General features: G+C 34.0%; 1 protein-coding gene across 4 annotated transcripts in view; it reads left to right on the top strand.

The window, feature by feature from the left end:
• LOC126738262 (protein lingerer) overlaps positions 1 to 20,237 on the top strand; it is a 66,490-nt gene that overhangs the window by 11,212 nt on the left and 35,041 nt on the right. For all 4 annotated transcript variants that reach the window (XM_050443503.1, XM_050443504.1, XM_050443501.1 and 1 more), the window contains exons 4-12: positions 2,794 to 2,973; positions 3,257 to 3,444; positions 6,766 to 6,902; positions 7,158 to 7,371; positions 7,435 to 7,651; positions 11,260 to 11,643; positions 13,777 to 13,925; positions 13,994 to 14,156; positions 15,962 to 16,207. In XM_050443503.1, the coding sequence (XP_050299460.1) occupies positions 2,794 to 2,973; positions 3,257 to 3,444; positions 6,766 to 6,902; positions 7,158 to 7,371; positions 7,435 to 7,651; positions 11,260 to 11,643; positions 13,777 to 13,925; positions 13,994 to 14,156; positions 15,962 to 16,207 (1,878 nt within the window). The remainder of the gene's footprint in view (positions 1 to 2,793; positions 2,974 to 3,256; positions 3,445 to 6,765; positions 6,903 to 7,157; positions 7,372 to 7,434; positions 7,652 to 11,259; positions 11,644 to 13,776; positions 13,926 to 13,993; positions 14,157 to 15,961; positions 16,208 to 20,237) is intronic.

Genomic DNA, 20,237 nt, shown 5'->3' with positions numbered 1-20,237 from the left:
AGTTTATCCCTTAAAACTAGTTTTACGCCTTTTCTAAGATAAATAGTAAATAGACCGCCTAGAATAACGGGGGTATTCCAAATTTCGTTAAATTTGATGCCAAACAGTAGACACAGTTTTAAAAAATCGATTTTTTCATTTCACACACTTCTTGCGATGGCTGTAGCTTGAAGGAGGTGCATTTTAGGACCCATGTTTATAGGAAAAAAAAGTCTTATTTTGACCTCAGGGATACGCCCTTGAAATATATGTAGTGAATTTTGAAACACCCTGTATATTATCAGAAAAATGTGGCAAAATTTTGGTAATGGTTGTGAACATACTTGAATGAACGAACTTTATTACAGTTGTACAGTATAGTTAAGACAAAATCGTACAATTTAGCTTAAGCATTGTCAATGATAAGAAAAAAAATTGTTACCTATAAAAGTAAAATTAAACATTACTAGATTTAAAAACAAAATACACACATATAATACACATCTTAAGAACATTCAACTTATAAAATCTACACTATAAAACTTGTTAAAAATCTATATGCCACAATTAAAAAGTAAACAACCTTTTCAAAGGATAAAATTCAGCACGAAGTAATAGTTGAAGGGAGTCATACTCTAAAAACTCATGGGTCTTATAGGGACTTATGTGATGCAATAGTTTTTTAATTGTAAATTTAAACTTGTTAGATGTTAGGGACTTTACCTTATTTGAAAGACAATTAAATAACTTGAGAAATAAGATTTTAAAGTTTTTTTTGGGTTAAAGATAATCTATGTTGCCCTAATTAATTTTTATTTCTTGTATCATAAGAGTGAATTCATTGATGTGTTAAAGCTATTAAGTTCTCTAGCATACATAAGAGTCTGTTGGATGTATATTGCAGGGAGGGGTAGTATTTTTAGGTTCTGAGGATGATAAGACACATATTGGTTTATTCTGAATAGTATCTTTATTGCTTTCATTTGTTGTGTCAAAACAGTTAATGCCTCTATGGTGTTATTATCTACTTGGCTAAGATACCATACATTATAAGGTTTTGAATAAAACCCATATAAGTAATTGCTCCAATATCTGTATTAGTAACCTGCATTATTCTTATGAGTAGAAAGTTTATGCCGGCCAATTTGTTACATCAGCTATTAATGAGAGGTTTAAAAGAAAGTTCTTTGTCCAGTATTATACTGAATAATTTAGTTTCCATTTGCCTAATATACAGTATCGGACAAAAATTAAGCGACGCTATAATATTCCTAAAAAACTTTGTGACTGTACCTCATATAATTAGGAACAATTTTGAAGTATCAGTAAATACCTTTGTTAATCGTATTTAAATATTCTTTGCCTCTTGTGATGAATAGCAAGAGATTATTAAATTGTTGTATGTTTTTATGCATTTTTTCATGGACAAAAATAAAGCGACTTGATCGATATTATTCATACCATTAGTAGATAAACATCGGTTTTGGTCGGTATCAAATCTATATTTTGTTTAAAAATGCCTCTTAAGATCTTAAAGAAAGAATTATTGCATCGTATAAGATGGGTACACCACAATACGTAATAAAACAAGAACTAAGGGTTTCAAAATCAGTTGTGTCGAGGACCATTCAGAACTATCGAATTAGAGGAGAAGTAGTTAACCGAAAACAGACGGGTAGACCGAGAAAAACTTCAAAGAAACTGGATAGAAAAATTAAAAGGATCTCCCAGGCAAATCCTTTTCTGTCAGCAAAGTAAATTCTGGCTGAAGCTGGGGGCTCTAATGTTTCCTCTCGAACGATACAGCTCAGACTAGCTAAAGCAGGCTTAAAAGCATGCAATCCTGCCAAAAAACCGCTTCTTAGTAAGAAGAATATTAAAGCACGTCTTCCGTTTGCAGAACAACATGCTCACTGGACACCAGAGAAATGGAAAAAGGAACTTATTAGTGATGAGTCAAAGTTTAATTAGTAAAAAAGTGATGGTGTTCAATATGTTCGTCGTATTGCAGGTAAAAGACTTGACCCAAAGTATGTCCAAGGTACTGTAAAACATGGAGGTGGCAACGTGTTAGTGTGGGGTTGTCTCTCTGGCTATGAAATGGGACCAATTTACCAAATTGAGGGCATTATGGATAGGTTTAAGTATAAATATATCCTTGAAAATGTCATGGTACCTTATGCGGAATGGAATATGCCACTACGTTTTGTTTTCCAACACGACAATGATCCAAAACATACAGCAAAATGTATGAAAGAATGGTTTAATGAAAATAAAATAGCCATTCTTAAATCGATCTTAACCCTATCGAAAACCTGTGGGAAATTGTGGATAGGCAACTTAGAAGTAAAACCTATAAAAACAAAGAGTACATTTTTGAAGAAATTAAAAATATATGGAAAAATATTGATCAAGATATAATTGATAATTTAATTTCTTCCATGCCTCAAAGGTGCCACCAGGTAATCGCCAATAAAGGCTTGTGGACTAAATATTAACGACACAATCTGATAATGTTTTCTTTTATTTTTATTGTAAGCGTCGCTCTATTTTTGTCCGATACTGTATGTTTATTGTTTCTTTAAGCTGAATTCAATGTTTACGGTTTTATTTAAATTTAGAGACAGAGAATTTGAGTCAAACTAGCTCCCCGCTAAAATGCTTGACTCAAAGTATTGTATTTTGGTTTCCTGTAGAATTATTATTTGTGTATTTCTATTATTACTTTCATTGTATGTACCTATTTATAGATTTTTTAATAATAATTACTTTTGTTTAAATATATCAAGTATATTTTGACTTTGAATGATTTAGGGCGAATGGGAGACTAAAGACAAAAAGAAGAAGAAACGTCAAGCGTCCGCCGGCAAACAAGACAAAAAGAATAACGAGGAATCGGGAGGCGGAGGAGGCGGCAGCGATGATTGGGAGGAGGTACTACCTCCCATCTCCAATAACACTGGAGGAGGAGGAGGAGATGGAAAAGAGTGGAAAGTAAGTTTGTTATAAAATCCACAAAACATTTTAACGATTTTAATTATTTAATTAACATGATGACACGATGACGAGACCGAGCAAACGAACCATCGAAGAAAATAACAGTCCGGAAGTTTGACGAGTTCTTCGTCAATACTCCTCCATCGACTTTTTTCTAACGCGGTTTGTTTACTAAGACGATTGTTGGCAATCTGATTACTTATGAATATATTATTTAATTAAATGGGAGTTCTAATGTGTCACAATTAGTTATATTGAATATAATTTTTTTGTTAATAAGGAGCGTGGGGGTCGTCGAGAGGGTGAGCAGCGGGGCGGCCGTGGTGGACCGCCCCGCGGCGGAAGGGGCGGCTGGCGCGACGATGGCGGCTCCAACCGGGGCGGCGATAGACGCGGAGGCGGCCGGGGCGGCAGCACCAGAGGCGGCGGCGGTGGCGGTAGGGGACGCGGAGGCGGCCGAGGTGGAAGGTAAAAAAATTGTTTTATTTTTTTTCTCTTCTTTTTGCCAGTATTGTCTATCGGTTTTAATGATTATTTATTTACGTTACTTAAACAGATTAGAAAATCCAATTAACTAGTGGTATAAAAAAAAACAGTCAACTTAAACTGGACGATCCAAAAACTATATAAATTCACCCTTTTTAATATCTCTAATGCTACAGCTAAATGAGGGGTCTTGTATCAAAGATGGCAATCTCATTCATTTTGACTTTTGAGCAAAGCACAAAATTTTGCTATGATTTTATTCTTCCTGATATTAAAGCAAAAAGGCTTCATTTAACAGAAAATGGCAAACTACGGCAAATTGTAAAGAAAGTTTAGCTAAATCCTAACCATTTTAAGAAAAAAATAGGAAAAACTGATGGAGAATGCCGTTTTTGATACTGAAAGCTTGATATTGCCGGTTTTGATACCAAAACTAGTTGAAATGAAATGCTAAATCTTATATCATATTTTGAAAAGTTTTTACAAATAATTTCATTTAAGAAAACATATTATTATCAAAATGATGTAACTAGAAAACATTTTGAATGAATAAATTATATTAAAATAGAAGGAACTTCTTCAATAAATTCACAGGTGGCTTCTTCAGTTTCTTCATCAACTGTTAACGTAATGTTATCTTATCTTTCTTTAACTACTAGCTCCTCTTGTTCGATATCATTCTAATCTAAGCTCTTCCAGGGACCTCCAATTATTACCAAAGTGCTTAGTAAGTAATTTATCAACATCCTTAAGTTTCAGCGAATTAACTTTTTGCAGACCACTTTCTATAATAATAACAGGGTCAATCATATTATGAAGACTACATCCTTTCTTTAAAACACTTTTAAATGTTTGCAAATTATTTTTGTCATGTAATTCTCCTCTGATGGTAACATTTCCAGTTTTACATTTTCGTAGGATAAACCGTTTTGTATTTTTGAAAGAAAAATGCCATGTACCGGTTGGTCTTAAAACACTCGAGATTTGAAAACCTTACAATTTTGACCTAAGTGACTAACTGGTGTTTTTTAAAAACAAATCCAAATAAGGAATGACCAACTACCGGAAAAAAATTACCTCTATGGTCTCAACATGTTTCGGCCCTTTTGACGAAAGCCATTTGCAACACATACCGATAAGAGTAGTATTCTTGTTTTGGCCACTACAACCATCTGCCATTAATCTAACGGTGGTGTCAAAGTGGAGATAGCCGACTTTGATACTTAACGACTTATGGAGATTGCCGCGTTTAATTCTTATGCAATAATTGCATGCTATTTTATATGCGGATAATGCCGCTTTTGATTTTCATGACCGCCTTTTTTGTAGAGAGCTTTAAAAAACGAAGAGTTTGATGTAACTCATTTTTGGTAAAAAGTGGAGATTGCCGACTTTGATACTAGACCCCTCAAATATGTTACATTATTAACCCATTTATGGCCAGTGATGCGTACACGCAGCACTGCACTAATGATTTATTTACAAAAAAATAGTGCTTTTTTCGCCTGAAATATGGGCTGGTACCATTGACGCAAGGTTGATCAAAATTGACAGAATTAAATTTAAACCATTTTTTTCATTTGCTTTCTTGTACGAATTTTTTAAAAAGCCGGATCTTTTTTTATATATGACCGCACATTTTTAAAAATCATATACTCCTATTTAATGTTTTTATTTTCAAAGTTTTGTATTTTTTTAACACTAATTACATTCCAAACTACACCATAAAATTGAAAACCGGGGCCTAGTTGAACCAGGGTTTTCCTAATTAGGCCATAAATTATGCTGTTGCGTTCTCGAGTCGCATCCCTAGAATAGTCATTATAGCTGACTATGTAAATTGTCTCTATATATACGATTGTCGTTAGGTTAAGTTTAGCATTAGTTCCGTGTCAAAGCTCGCTGTTCGGGATTATTGTTCACCATACGTTTGTACTCCTAGTTAACCTTATTTTAATAAATTGTTTTTTAAAAGAAGCTCCGTGGATCTTGTTATTTAACTGGCGCTGCGAACAGGATAGCGCAATTTCGTCCTTTATCGGAAGTTCCATTGTGCGAAAGTGAATTTTAATTCTTCATGCGCTGCCAAAAAAAATTAAACTGCAAAGGTATTTCAACATTTTTAGTGGAAAATAGACAGAATTTTTTTCTCCAACTAAATATAGATATTGCAGTTCTGCGGACATTGGTAAAACATAACCGTAGCTGTGTGTTAAACCATATCCTATCTAGCGCCAGTTAAATAACAAGATCCACGGAGCTTCTTTTAAAAAACAATTTATTAAAATAAGGTTAACTAGGAGTACAAACGTATGGTGAACAATAATCCCGAACAGCGAGCTTTGACACGGAACTAATGCTAAACTTAACCTAACGACAATCGTATATATAGAGACAATTTACATAGTCAGCTATAATGACTATTCTAGGGATGTGACTCTCGCATCACCGGCCGAATAACTGAAATTGCCTGTCACAAGTGTGTCTAGACAAGTCTAGCTAGAACCTCTTACTTCTGCTAAAAGAAATAATAGAAAATCGAAAAAAGAAGTGTCAATCCCACAACCAGCTGTAATTTCAAGATATAATAAATACATGGTAGGAGTAGATTTGCATGATAATGGCGTGGCAAATTATAGAATCGGGTGATGGGTAAGAAATAATGGTGGCCACTATTTAAAAATACAACAGTCAGTACTCTTGTCAATTCCTGGAAACTCTACAACACGGTGAATCACAATAAAATGTCACAACTGAATTTTAAATCATTCATCGCCGTACGCTTATTAAAAACAAAGAACTTTGTCGCTAGACCACTTCCATTAGAACCACCCAGTGAAGTGAGGGTTGATCACTCTGGACATGTAATCAGTAGGACTGACTCCCGAAGAAGATGTCGTGTATGTAGAAGTCAAACAATTTATATTTGTGAGCGTTGTACTATTTATTTACACGCTGACTGTTTTCGGCAATATCACTTAACACTATAGGCCGTTGATGCGTTTACGCAACACCACTTATTTCAGAAAGTAGCAGATTTATTTCTTTTTTGATTTCACATATGTGTTTCTGTAATGTGTTTTCATAATTAAAATATATAATTTAAAAATTTTAAGTTTTATTTCTATCCTTGGCCGTAAATCGGTTAATTCTATATAGAATTATATAAATTACCAGCTTGAAATTTGCTCATTCGCTACTGACTAGCCACAGACATTATTTTTCAACACTATGAGTACTTTTTCTTGGATTTTCTAAGGTTTTATTGAATGATCCTCGTATTCTCATTTTTTTCTTATTTAGATATCCTCCGAGGGGCGGCAGAGGTGGCCCGGGAGGCGGTCGCGACTATAATCGCCAACCGATCGATACGTGGGATAATTCGAACACGTGGGACAACAGCACGGCTGCCACTACGAACCATACAGCACCGATTGCAGGTACTTTAACTTTTTCCGTCACTTTTCTGGCTGGATTTTTCCTTGTCATTATTAAATGATGATCCGATGACGAGACTGAGCGAGCAATCACTCCCAAAGGGTCCGCGTTCTTGACAAGTTTTTTGTTATTAACTGTTGGACTCTTTATCTCGTGATTGTTTGCCCGGATGATTTGGCAATCTGACAACATTGTTTAATTAATAAAGCAACGTTCGTTGATTGTTTGGCCATTTTAAATGAATGAAATATGTGCAGACGACTGGGACGATTTCCATACGGACGAGTGGTCGACCGAGGAGTATACCGGGAGCCTCGTGGAGACCAAAGTGTTCACTCCCAGTACGACGCAGCAACAGCAGGACGGAGGGGGCGGCGGCGGTTTACAGCAGTTAGAACAGCCGCCCCAACCGCCCGTTAACAATATCGACCATTCATCCGGATCCACGCAGTTGGACGCCAATACGTACAGGTTGTTTTCTTTTTCTTTTTTTTTATATAAGGTGAATACGAAAGAAAAGTTTCTTTTTTGCAGTCAATCGTTGCAGTACCAGTCGGTACCGCAGATGCCCGCTCAGCAAACGAGTCCAGTGCCGGCCGCGATGGTCGGACGTCTAACGGACGCGCAGACTCAGTACTTTTCGCAATTGTCTCAGCAGAACAACGAGGCACTGAGTAAACAGTACGGAAGTGGGACGTATCAGGCGCAGACTCAAAACGCTTACGATGGCACGAAGGCGAATGTGCAACAGGTAAGTCTCAATTGGACGTAGTTATGCATAACACGAGCAAGCGCCAGAATGACAATTGTTGGAAAACACAATTAAGTTTCGAATGCCCTTAAAAATCGAGAAAATCTAATACAGGTCTAATTTTTGCAAGCTATATCCAGGACACTATTTCAAATTATACTATGTAAGCTTTTAGCAAAAAATAATAAAGTTTAGAGAAGTTATGATAAAAAATGTCACCTAGTCTGGTTATGCTTTTTTATGCGCGTTTATCCCATGTATTTTCTTTTTAGACTATATAATTCGACTGACAGCCCTATTTTTCATTAAGGTAGTTAATGAACAGCTGAAAGTTTTGTTAGAAACATGACTTAAAATGAAAAGTAACTATTTAAAACCCTTACAGATCTTTTAAAAAATCCTGTAAAAGCACTTTTTATTTTAAAGTAAAAGACACAACAAAATTACAGTAAAACTAAACCACTTTATTTACTAACATAATAAGCTAAGCAGATTACAACTGCATAGCTATAGCATACCTTGAAGAACTTTAAATAAAACTAGAGTTTCTTTATAACAACTAACGATTATCTAAAAAGTCCTATATTACTGCCCCATTTCATAGTAGCACTAGATAGTTTGGTGTCTACTTACCTCTAAATTTATATCATATGCGCGATTTAGTAAAATAGCAGTCAGGGCTTTTTGAGAATTTAAATTAAATCACTCAAGAAACGCCTGTTGATATTTCCTAGCTAAGTTCGGTAAATGCATCTGCGAGAAAAATGCTCAAAATTTGACAAATATCACGTGATATATTACCTATTTTTCGGTGCCAGAGCACGTGACCGAACTTAACTGCTATTTGCATTACTAAGCCAAGCGCCCAGTATCATGGTGTTTAATTGATCTATGTAATTTCGTGGCATTTATTCGTTTTATGCAAAATTAAACTAGTGTTATCAACCGTTTGGCGCTTAGTTTAATTTAAAATATATCCTTAACTATAGATTTCTAACGCTAGAATTTTTTTTCGTAGATAAACATGGTACTTGGCCGTCAGGTGACACAATAATACCAAAAAAAACGAATTTGGCGCTTGGTCGCGTTATGCATAACTATGTCCAATTGTCCCTCAATTATTTTGAAAGTCAAAATAGTAAAGATAAAATAATACGCAGGACTAAAGTCAATAATCGTAAGTTTTATGGTACTAAAACTTATTCATCCACATGGCATATTAATTGAAAGAGAAAAATTGAATATAATAATAATACACTGTATACAAGAAAAAAAACAACATTCCATGGAATAAAAGCCAATTTCAGCTTCCATTCTTTACACAAATAAAGGGCTGTTGAAGCCTTGAATTGACAAGATTCTATGAATAACGGTATATACATTGGCACTGCTGATCAAAAGGCTATAGAATATTTAATAATACTTTATGGAAATTAGCACTATAAAATTTTAAACGCTAGATACTATTAATATAAATTAATACATTTAGTAAGGATTAAAAAAAAATTATAAAGAAAATAATAATCATAAATCTCAACTACTTCTCAGGGACCAGAGAGAAGGTTTTGTTTCATATAGTTTTTAAAACACCATGCAGATCCAGTAAAATCATGTATTTTAAATTTGTTTATGGTTGATGCGATCAAATATGAATAGGACTTCTTAAAAAGTTGTTTTTTATGATTTGCCACTGTTGAAATGTATTGCCGTCGAATATTTAGATTATGAACGACGGATGTTCGCATAATGAAATCTAATCAACAAGAATATCTCTTATGACAATAAAGCATATGTTGATTTGATTTGATTAATCTTATTATACAGGTAGGGCGGACTTTTAAATTTTATTATTTTATAAAATAAACACAAAGAGTACCAAAGGCGTTTTTTAACCATGATTATGTTTTATTTTCAATGGTGATGTTGCCGCTATAGACATTTGGTTAATGAGTGTAAAGATAACAAAATTTGTGCTAAAAGTAGTGATAATCATGATTTTAAAGATTGTAATGTTGATAATGTTAAGTGTAATAATTATGTTGTGTCTAATCAAAGGTATGGTCTTAATTTAAATGTTGGGCCAGTCACATGGGATAATACTAAATATGCATCCTATAAAAGGATTGAAGAATTTCAAAGGAGCAAGTATTTGAAATAGTAATTAGAGTTAATTATTAATTTGCTTTCAATAATTGTTTATTTTAATTGTCAAGGCTGCCTTAATAATAAGGATATCATAATTTTATGAATTAATGATTGGAAGGCTAAAATCATATTTTTGAGTGAGATATAAATTTAAAGTAGTTCGATTTATTGAAAATTACATTTGGTTATTGACTCTGGAATTCTCTGTGTCTCGTGTTAAATATTTGCAAAATAATAATGCCAAATTCATAGAGATTTTTTAATGATGGTTGGTTCTTGGCACTAATATAATTGTGGGAGATTTTAACTTAAGGATTTGCTCAAAAACACCTTTTATAGTAATAAAATAGTTAATGATATATATACAAATGGATTTACTAAAATAGTTAAAACACCAACTACCCAGACAGCACACGTACATTGCATGCATATGGCCAGGATATCTAATTGGCATATTCAACAGATATTCAAGGTCACGTCGTCAAGTTTTTATCTTCTTTAACATATTCTGGGCATATCTCTTAATATGAATAATAACAATTGGAAAAATGCTGTATGGAATAACAGTGATGCAGGTTGAAAAAACTATCAAATTTTTGTCCATGAGGCCATTTGTAACAATATTTTTAAATGGTAAATTAAGTGCAAACATTAAATACATATTGGATTAAATGGTGACACTATTTTCCAACAACCAAATTTTGAAAATGCATTGCAGCTGGAATATTTTACAGATATGGAAATTAAATATTCTGTATTCTGTCAGTATGTGCCAGGAATATTGCTTTTGCATGTCCGACATTTGGTATAATTTGTGGGATATTTTAGGTATATTGCAATATATTTTTCACATGAAATATGGATATTACATAGCATATTCTACGCCTGAAAAATTCCTGAAAGATACAAAAAATGCCATAAAGTACCTTAAATAAATGAGAAAAATATTACAATAAAACTTCTAAAAGACATAGGTTACATTACAAACTGATATTATTTTGACGCTTTCTATCTGCCATTTAAGTTAAATTTTTTGCCGCTATTACTTTACCGTTCACCGATGGTATAATATGTAGTAGTATAATTCTACCAAAGTGACCAGAGTAATGTAGGTTTAGATAATCCACGTGGCATTGCGCGTGAGCTATGTAAACTGTTGTCGTTACTAGCTGAATAAAGAATAACTTTATAATTATGTTTACCCAATAACGTACACGTGGCGCATGATATCAAACAAGAAAATTTGTACAATCAGACGCCAAGTGTACCATATTTGGACAACGGTTTTTTTTTTCTAATTAAAAATTACAAAAGCAATAATAAAAAGAATATACATATTTATTTTGGTAAACATGTTCATAAAAAATGTATATGGCCCATAGGATTTGAATTCAGGCTAACTGTTAACGCATTAATAAAGCACATTTCGAACATATAAATGAATCCAATACCACCCTCCGCAGGTGTACAATAGTTCCGTTCAAACCTACACTCCGATCACGCAGTCGTACAGCGCGAGCGCTCAACAACAGTGCGCGTACGGAAGCGGCGTGCAACAACAGCCGGCGCAAACGTACAACGCGGCCGCAGTGTCCCAACAGCAATCGTACAACAACAGTAGCGGCAGTGGGGCGGCTGTTGTTCAGCAGCAGCAGCCGTACGCCCCCCAAACGACCGTCGTCAGTCAGCAACAGCAGTACGGCGGTACCGCGCAGAGTTACGGTTCTGCCGCAGCGACGGTTCAGCAAACCGGTTACGGTTACGGTCAGCAGCAGGAGGTGGTAGGGGGGCAGCAGACGCAGCCGCAACGGTCCAAGCAGAGGGCGAGGGTACCGCCACCGTCCAAGGTAAATATTTAATATTATTTCCCAAACAGCACGGAGTCGTATACTAAAGTAAAACGTTTTATAAAGGTCAAAATGTCCACGACTTCAACGTACACTAACGGCAAAAAGTGGAGAAACATTTAAAATGTTGAATTATTTTTAGCTGTATAACATTTATTTTCCTACCGAGCTCTAATATCAAATCTCTTTGGAATGTTGTTGCTTTTTAAATGTTGTTTTGTTGTTAATAGATATTGGAATACCCGCCTTTTTTATAAATAATTTTATTTGTATGATTTAGCAGAGGCAAAGAGTAAAGAAACATTCCTGTCTTATTTCTTTCTTTTATTAATTTTGCAAATTGTATGACTGAAATTGAGTTCAGTTAAACCTAAGTTGTATCCTATATCGGTTTAAAAATGTTCCGCGGATACAGCTTATCGGACGATGTAAAAAAATAATTGTTAACAAATTTAATAGTGGGCAAAAGCAAGCTTCAATAGGTAAAGATTTAAATCTTAATAGATCAATTATAAGCAAGGTTATTTCCTTTTGGAAAATCAGAAAAACTATGAAAAACCCCCCCAAGACCGGAAGATCAAGAATATGAAGATATGATGCTGAAGATATAAAAATTAAGAGGTTTGTAATCAGTAACCCATTTGCTTCAGCTAATAGTGTTAAACAAGAATTTCTAGAAGAATCACTCTCAATTCGGTATTGCCTTAGTAAAATGGGACTGTATAAGCGGATCTAGCAAAGAAACCTTTTATTTCCCCTAAGAACAGGACTGCTAGACAATAGTTTGCGAGGGATCATCTTTCATGGATTGTGCAAAAATGTTTTATTTTCAGATGAGAGCAAATTCAATTTGTTTGAATCCGATGTTTTAAAGTGGGTAAGACGTCCGAAGAGTTGTAGACTTAATTCTAAATACACTTTGCCCACTATAAAACATGGCGGCGGAAATGTTATGGTGTGGTGGTGTTTTTCAGGAAGAGGTGTTGGTCCATTAATGCATGTGGAAGATAAAATGGATGGTTTTGAATATCTGCGCATTCTTGAGGAGCAAATGCTCCCACATGCTGAAGACAACATGCCATTATTCTGGACGTTTCAACACGATAAAGATACAAAGCATACCTCAGTACTTGTAAAACAGTAGTTAGCTAGCAATAAAGTTAATGTCATGAGGTGGCCTGCTCAGAGCCCGGATATTAATCCTATAGAAAATCTTTGGGAAGAATTCGACGTCTACGATAAAAGAACAAGGCTAAATTCAGAATCCAGGATGAATTATTTCAAGAATTAAATTAAATATGTTGACCATAAGTCCAGAATATATTAACAAACTAATGCTGTCAATGAATTCTAGATGTTCTATAGAAATTATTAAGACTAAGGGATTTGCAACCGAATATTAATTCTACTCTATGGAAAATGTAAATAAATAAATTGTCTCTCCACGTTTTGCCTTTTATTAAAATATATAATTATAAATTTTCCGCTTGGATCCCGTTAAAGTGTAAAAAATCTAAAGTAAAATTCCCTTGTGCCCCATTAAAGTTATTTTCTAAATAAAAACAAAATATTACAAAAACAAAAAAAAATAAAAATGTGTTTGTTTCTCCACTTTTTGCCGATAGTGTATATATACAGGTTTTCAATCTGTAAATAGTGTTTTTCTCTCAACTTGTCTAATTAAAACATCACTTTATTCCCATACTCTTCTAATTTATAAACTGAGACTAAGATATATAAATTCGAATTCAGCTTTTCCCCATTTTGCTATATCACTGTTTGGTTTTCTTAAAAGTTCTTTCCTTTGAATCATCTGTAAATAGTGTTTTTTTCTCATAACTTGTCCAGTTAGACAAGTAAAGTATCACTTTATTCCCATACTTTATATACATATGATATTTCGTCATAAAACAACAAATTACAAATAATAGTTCCTGTACCATAATCTTGACATTTGTTGTGTAAATTAATAGTAAGGATTTCACTAAGGGCAACATTAAATCAAAAGTTGTCTACAAGGAAGTTCTTTTTCTCTTGCAAGTTAGAAAAAGATCTATTTTTTCTTCATTCTAGTATAATTTATAGCTTCTGAGATTCCAAATTCATGATTAAAAATTGAATTATTAATTCTAGATACCGGCAAGCGCTGTAGAGATGCCCGGGGATCTGAACAGCAGTATTACCTATTTGGATGTGCAATTCGGCGCGCTGGATCTCATGGATAATTCGTTCGAATCGAATGCCGCCTCGGAGGTGAAATACGGAACTGATACGTCCAGAAAGTAAGAAGATAGTAAACTCCCTTAATGTGGTTTAATTTAGTGGTTTTAATGCGTTTTCTTATGTATAGTTCGACGGTATTGGAAGGGAATTCCCATTCGACGCCGACGAGCGGGCTGGACCTAAACTCGTCGGGTACCGCGGGACCCAATCAAAGCGCGATAGAGACCGTTTACAATGCCCCAACGAAAAACGGTACCCAGAGCAGTATTAGTTCGGCGTTATCGCAAGCCGTAAGTTTAACCCGTTTGTCGTAAATTAAAATTTTCACTGAAAAACTACAAGTTTGGTCAGTCTCGAACTGTTATTACAATTAGTGGTGTATCGTCCCTACAGGTATCATCAGACCTGATCAACAGTTTCTAACATTTACATCCTTAAAGACATCGAATTTAAGACGTGCAATCTACGGATAGATGCATGTAGACTACATTATCGGGCAAAATTAAAGCAACTTTTAAAATATTTGCATAAATTGTTATATTAAATTATCTAGAAAATTTTTCATAAAAATATGTTTGTTTGCCAGGCAAGACTCTATCTAGAATATGTTTTTCTTCGCTTCGAAGTCGAGGTAAAAAAAGGACCATAAAAACAACTGCGACAATATTAGAGCAACTTAAAACCAAATGGTTTTAGTGTTATAGGTGTGAGAAACTGTGCAGTTGTAAGGTTTTTATTTAAAATATGCCGCGTCGTGTGCATTATTGGCTGGACCTAAAGCACAAAATTATTGATGCATATTTGTCTAGGAAAAAGCAAGTATGATATTAACTACATTTGCCGTTCGAAAAGACGTTTAAAAACTATTAAAAATTACCTAATCTGTGGTAGGGTTACGACGTTTAAGTGTGGTGATCGACCAAGAAAAACCACAAAAGACAGGTTCATTAAACGACTTATTATAAATGATCCAAGAATGTCTTCTACTCAGATATAAGCGGCAGTTGGTGTAAACGTTTATTCCAGGACTATTTAACGTTGTTTAGTGGTTTCCGGACTACCAGCAAGATAACTAGCCAAAAAACCCTTCTTATCTAAGGAAAATAGGGATGCAAGAATGTAGGTACGTTGCAACTCCTGTAAAACATGGTGAACGCAATATCTTGGTGTGGGGCTGCTTTTTGGTTTGATGGAATAGATCGTATTTACAGAATTAGGGGCATAATTAACAGTTAATATATTGGAAAACATAATGCTGCCTTATGCGGAATGGAAAATGCCCTTAAAATTCACATTCCAACATGACAATGACCCAAAACACACTAAGGAAAAAATTAATGTTTTCAAGCCGCAATCGCCAGACCTAAATCCCATAGAAAATATATGGAAAATAGCGGAAATACGTGTTCATCGATCACAAATACATAATGCTGATCATTTATTTGAAGAAGTCTATTTAGCGTGGAATTCCGTAAAATGAAGGCGTAATAAACAATCTGGTAGCTTCAATGCCAAAAAGATGCGGTGGAAATATTAATTTTTGTAGATCTGTGTACAGTTTAATTTGAAAAACAATATTGGGTTGCTCTAATTTTGTCCTGATGAAAAATCTTTATTTTAGTTATTTTAATAATATAAATAGGATTATATTAGAAATTAAATAAAAATATTATACTTTACTTGTGTTTCAATTAAACTTTATTTACGAATTAATTTAAAACATATAAACTATAAATGCTACTTAAACTTAATGATTTAAAAAGTTCATCTAATTCTGTGCTATACTGTAGGTTCGAGACTTTGACCAAATTTGTATTTTTGGTAAAGAGTAAGTCTCTTAGAGGAAAAATCAACGACTACATTCAACAACTTTTAACTGTTTTATGATGATATCGATGACGAGACTGACGCATCGGAACCAAAACGAACTTTGTCCACTGTTTCAAACGAGTTCTTCGTTAGTAACATTTGGGACGAGGATTCGAGGATCTTTTGCAAAGATTATTTTGGCAAACTGATTTTAATTTTTTGCTATATTGACGTCGCATAGTAGTACTTAGCCCTGTAATACAGTTTGACCTAATTTTTTTTTTAGCTGTCAAGTGATAGCATTCCACAACAATCGTCCGAGCATCTGAGCTATAACAGCGGCAACAAGGTGCAACACAACGCGTCACAAGGGTCGGCGACGACGTCGGTGCCAACCGTAACGACGCCCTCCGGTTTAGACTTGAACAAGCAAGCGAACGACGCCCACTCGTCGTATAACTCGCAGGCGAATTACAACTCGTATCAATCTAAGAGTAATAATTATACGCCTTCGGCCTATAATACCACTCAAGTAAGTTTTTTATTATCGGTTATTTAATAATTATTAGTTTTATACTTTGCTGGTGCATTAAACCTGTTATACAGAGAGTCAATTTTAGATTTTTTATGCGAATATCTTTGGAATTAAAAAAGTAACAAAAACCAAGTTTGTTAGAAGTGTTTTATAAGTAAGGGAAATACGAACTAGCTAATTTAAATCATATTGTGAGCAATCCCTTGGGCCTCATGCTTTTAAATCTTAAATGACACTACCCCATTTGTGATGCCCCAAATTAAAGGTCTTTTTAAGTAGTATTCATCTGCACAATTTTTTTTTTATTTATTTAATATAATCAAGAAATATAATCGAAAATTGATATTTGGGGTTTTTTGACATGAGAAATTTTAATTTGTCCTTAATTCAGCTTATTTGTAGAGGGTGCTAACTGCGTGTTTTTTATTACTTTCAAAGATGAATGACTTGTACAAGCTTGTATTATATTTTTTGGCAAAGAAATGAATTTCTTAATCATTTTTACGTTTATATACGAAAAATAGGTTTCAAAATTTGTACACATATTCTTCAATTAATATCGTTAAAATTGTAAAAATAAATATATTAAAAACAAGATAAGGTCATGTAGCATAAACTTTACCTTTAAAGTAATCCGAAAGGTAATAAATCTAATGGAGTACGCTCAGCTGACCTTGCTGGATATTCGATTGTGCCTCTCCGTCCAATCCAAGTTATCCTAGTTCAAACGTTTAATTTTACAGAAATAGCACTACTTACAAATTATAGAGGTTTTAGGACTTCACACACATACAGTGCCGGCCAAAAGTGGAGAAACTTTTAATATTTTTATTTTTTTCTTATTAAAACTAATTCGAAGTAATTGTAAATAATGTTTATGGTTATATCTAGTAGTGACGAAAATAATTAGAAAAAAAAAATTGAAAACAAATAATTTATTACAAAATATGCAAACAAAATATATTTTCTCTAAGGACAAAAATGGAGAAACTTTTTATTTTTATAGCATAATTATTTTTAATACAAAATGTGGATAAAAGCACACTAATACTTTGTGGCATAACCGTTATTCTTCACAACTTCACTACACCGTCTTGGCATAGATTCAAGAAGATTGTGTATAATATCTCCCGAAATTTCACTCCATGCTTCTTTTAGGACTTAGAATAATTCGTCTTTATTTCGGAACTTATTCGGATTTTTTTGTCGAACTTTTTTGTCTAGGTGCTCCCACAATTTCTCGATGGGATTTAAATCTGGACTTTAAGCTGGCCACTTCAGAACTTGAATTTATTGATAGGTTAGGAAATTTTTAACAATTTTAGAAGTGTGCTTGGGGTCGTTAACATGCTGGAATTTCCAAATTAACGGCAAATTATCCTCATATTATTCCTTAAGATGTTTAGATAATATTGGCTATTCATGATCCCATCTATTCTCATCAATAGACCAACGCCATGCCCGCGGAAAAACATCCCCACACCAAACACATTACCGCCTCCATGTTTGATTGTGGGAATAGTGTACTTTGGGTTGAATTTTTCATTCTCGGGACGTCTAACCCATCTGACCCAAATAAATTGAACTTACTTTCATCTGACCATAAAACGTTTTTCCATTGATTATAGGTCCAATGTAAGTGTTCTTTTGCGAATCTTAAACGAATTTGTCGAAAACGGTCTCCTGGCTTTTAAATTGGCGTCACATAAACGTCTTCGAATAGATCGAACTGAAAGGGAAATGCTGGGATATGCCTTTTTTATATGTTCGGCGGAGAAAAATGGATTTCTTATAGAACATCGTCTAGTTAGCTTGTCAGTTGCGGATGTTGTTTTTTTGGTTCTACCTAGCTTAGAGATGCTGGCAGTAGTGCCTCTAGTTTGCCACAATTTGATTTGTTTACAAATGACACTTTTTTATGAAGATCAAGTTCTTTAGCGATTGTTACTTGCTTCACTCCCGCATTGTGCTTCTCAATTATAAGTTTTTTTATTTGTTCAGATAAATTTATACCTTGAGGCATTTTAATAATACTAAATAGGCTTCTTCACAATCGAAAACGAACCGTTTCAAACGAGACCTATTTAATTTAAAATATCTAATACAAAAAGTTTCTCTATTTATGTCCTCAAGTAAAAAAAACATTGTTTACTATTTACATTCCTGTGAAAAATATTCAAACTGTTTTGGTATGAATTTATGGCTTAGGCTAAGATAAACATTTTTAATACATGGTGTCACAAAAATTTTGAATAGATTATTAAATTAGAAAATAAATTAAAAGTTTCTCTACTTTTGGCCGGCACTGTACATATATTAGATATAAATAAAAGATATAAAATAACTAGGCAAAAAACAAAACATGAAATTAAAATATAATTTCAGTAGGAAATAGTCGTGTTAGTTCTGGTACCAATGTATCTTGCAAAAATCTGTCACCATTGTTATCAAAATTATTGGGCCGATACATCGATCTCCAATGATTCCAGTCCAAACATTAGTTTTTGCTTGATGTTGTGTATGCTGCTCGACTACCCACTTTGGATTTGTTTCAGCATAGTAACGACAATTTTGCCAGTTTAGCTGAAAAAAAAGCTACGCGATATATATTTGCAAAGACCACATAATAAGATTCTGGCGGCTCAAACTTTAAAACGGCATCAGCATCTACCCACGTACCTCTTTGTTAATAATAAAAGTGGCTTCGTTTGAAAATAACATCCAGTCTGAAAGTGTCCCATCATAATTTTGCAAAATTCTAATTTAGTATAAGGATTGTCCTCTAACCGCTCTTGTATTGGTTTCATTTCAAAGACTCTTTTTCTAGGTGACTTTACAATAATACTGTTTGTTGTGAAAATGTAAAATAATAATAATAACAATAATAAATCATTTTATTGTTCCAACAATTTTGCAAATACAAAACAAATATTTAAATAAAACAAATGGCCTTTATAGTCAGCTTCTCTCCAAAAGGGGAGGCTGTTAAAGCCGTAGAAAAATTCTAAGCCGTACTTTTAGTTACCTAACCTAAGCCTAATAAACCCAATACATTAATGAAAAGCTAGATGCCTCGGTCCATTATGTTAAGCGGTACAGAGTAGTACACGGTAAAACTATTAAGCTCTGGTCAGAAAAAAAAATCTTATTTTCTCTGAAATGCATATAAACGCCCATAAGAACTCATTAACTGAGAAGCTGCTGTCTGATCCTTCTTTTGAAACAGGATAAAGATGTGTTAAAATGAGTAACTTGAAATTTATTTACGGTTGATGCTTGTTATAAGATAATCCTCTTTTAAAAAGTTCCTTGTTAAGTACTAAGTAAAAAGTAAAAAGTTATATGAACATCAGTTCTGTAAACATTTTTCCTACTGAGATAGATCAGGACACTGAAATTTAATGATGTTATAAAACAGACAAGCCGAGTGCAGTACACGCCTATTAAACATTGACAACCAGCTTAGTTCTTTAAGCTTATGTGATACGTGTTGTCCTCGTCTTATGCCACATATAAAACGTATGCATGAGTTTTGAACCTTTTGCACTCTCCGGGCCTGTGTTGTATCCAGAAAAGGACCATAAACGCTATCCGCGAAGTTAAAGTGTGGTAGTACGAGTGCGTCACATAGTTCAATTTTAGTTTTCTTTTCTAAGTAATGCCTATGAGGAGAAAGAGATTTAAGGGCGCAGTAGGATTTTTTAATGCAAGCTGTTATGTGTTCGGTAAATTTTAGTTTAGTGTCACAGATTAAACCCAGGTTTTTAGTGGAATTTTTAAAAGAAATATTAGCGTTTCCGATACTTAGATTCAACTGACTCAAGATATTTTCACGTAGTTTATCATTACAAAATAATAAAGCCACCGATTTCAAGGGGTTTAACCTCAGCAAGTGACCTGCGGACACCTCACAAAGCGCCCGAAGATTCGTATTTATTCTAAGGTTAGCCTCTGTCGCATTTTCTGTCTTAAAAGAGTATAAAATTTGAGTGTCATCAATTAAATTAGACGTGTAAATTGTGAAAAG

This window comes from Anthonomus grandis, chromosome 7 (genome assembly GCF_022605725.1).
Source record: "Anthonomus grandis grandis chromosome 7, icAntGran1.3, whole genome shotgun sequence".
Classification (NCBI taxonomy): Eukaryota; Metazoa; Arthropoda; class Insecta; order Coleoptera; family Curculionidae; genus Anthonomus; species Anthonomus grandis.
This window is presented reverse-complemented; position numbering and strand designations above follow the sequence as displayed.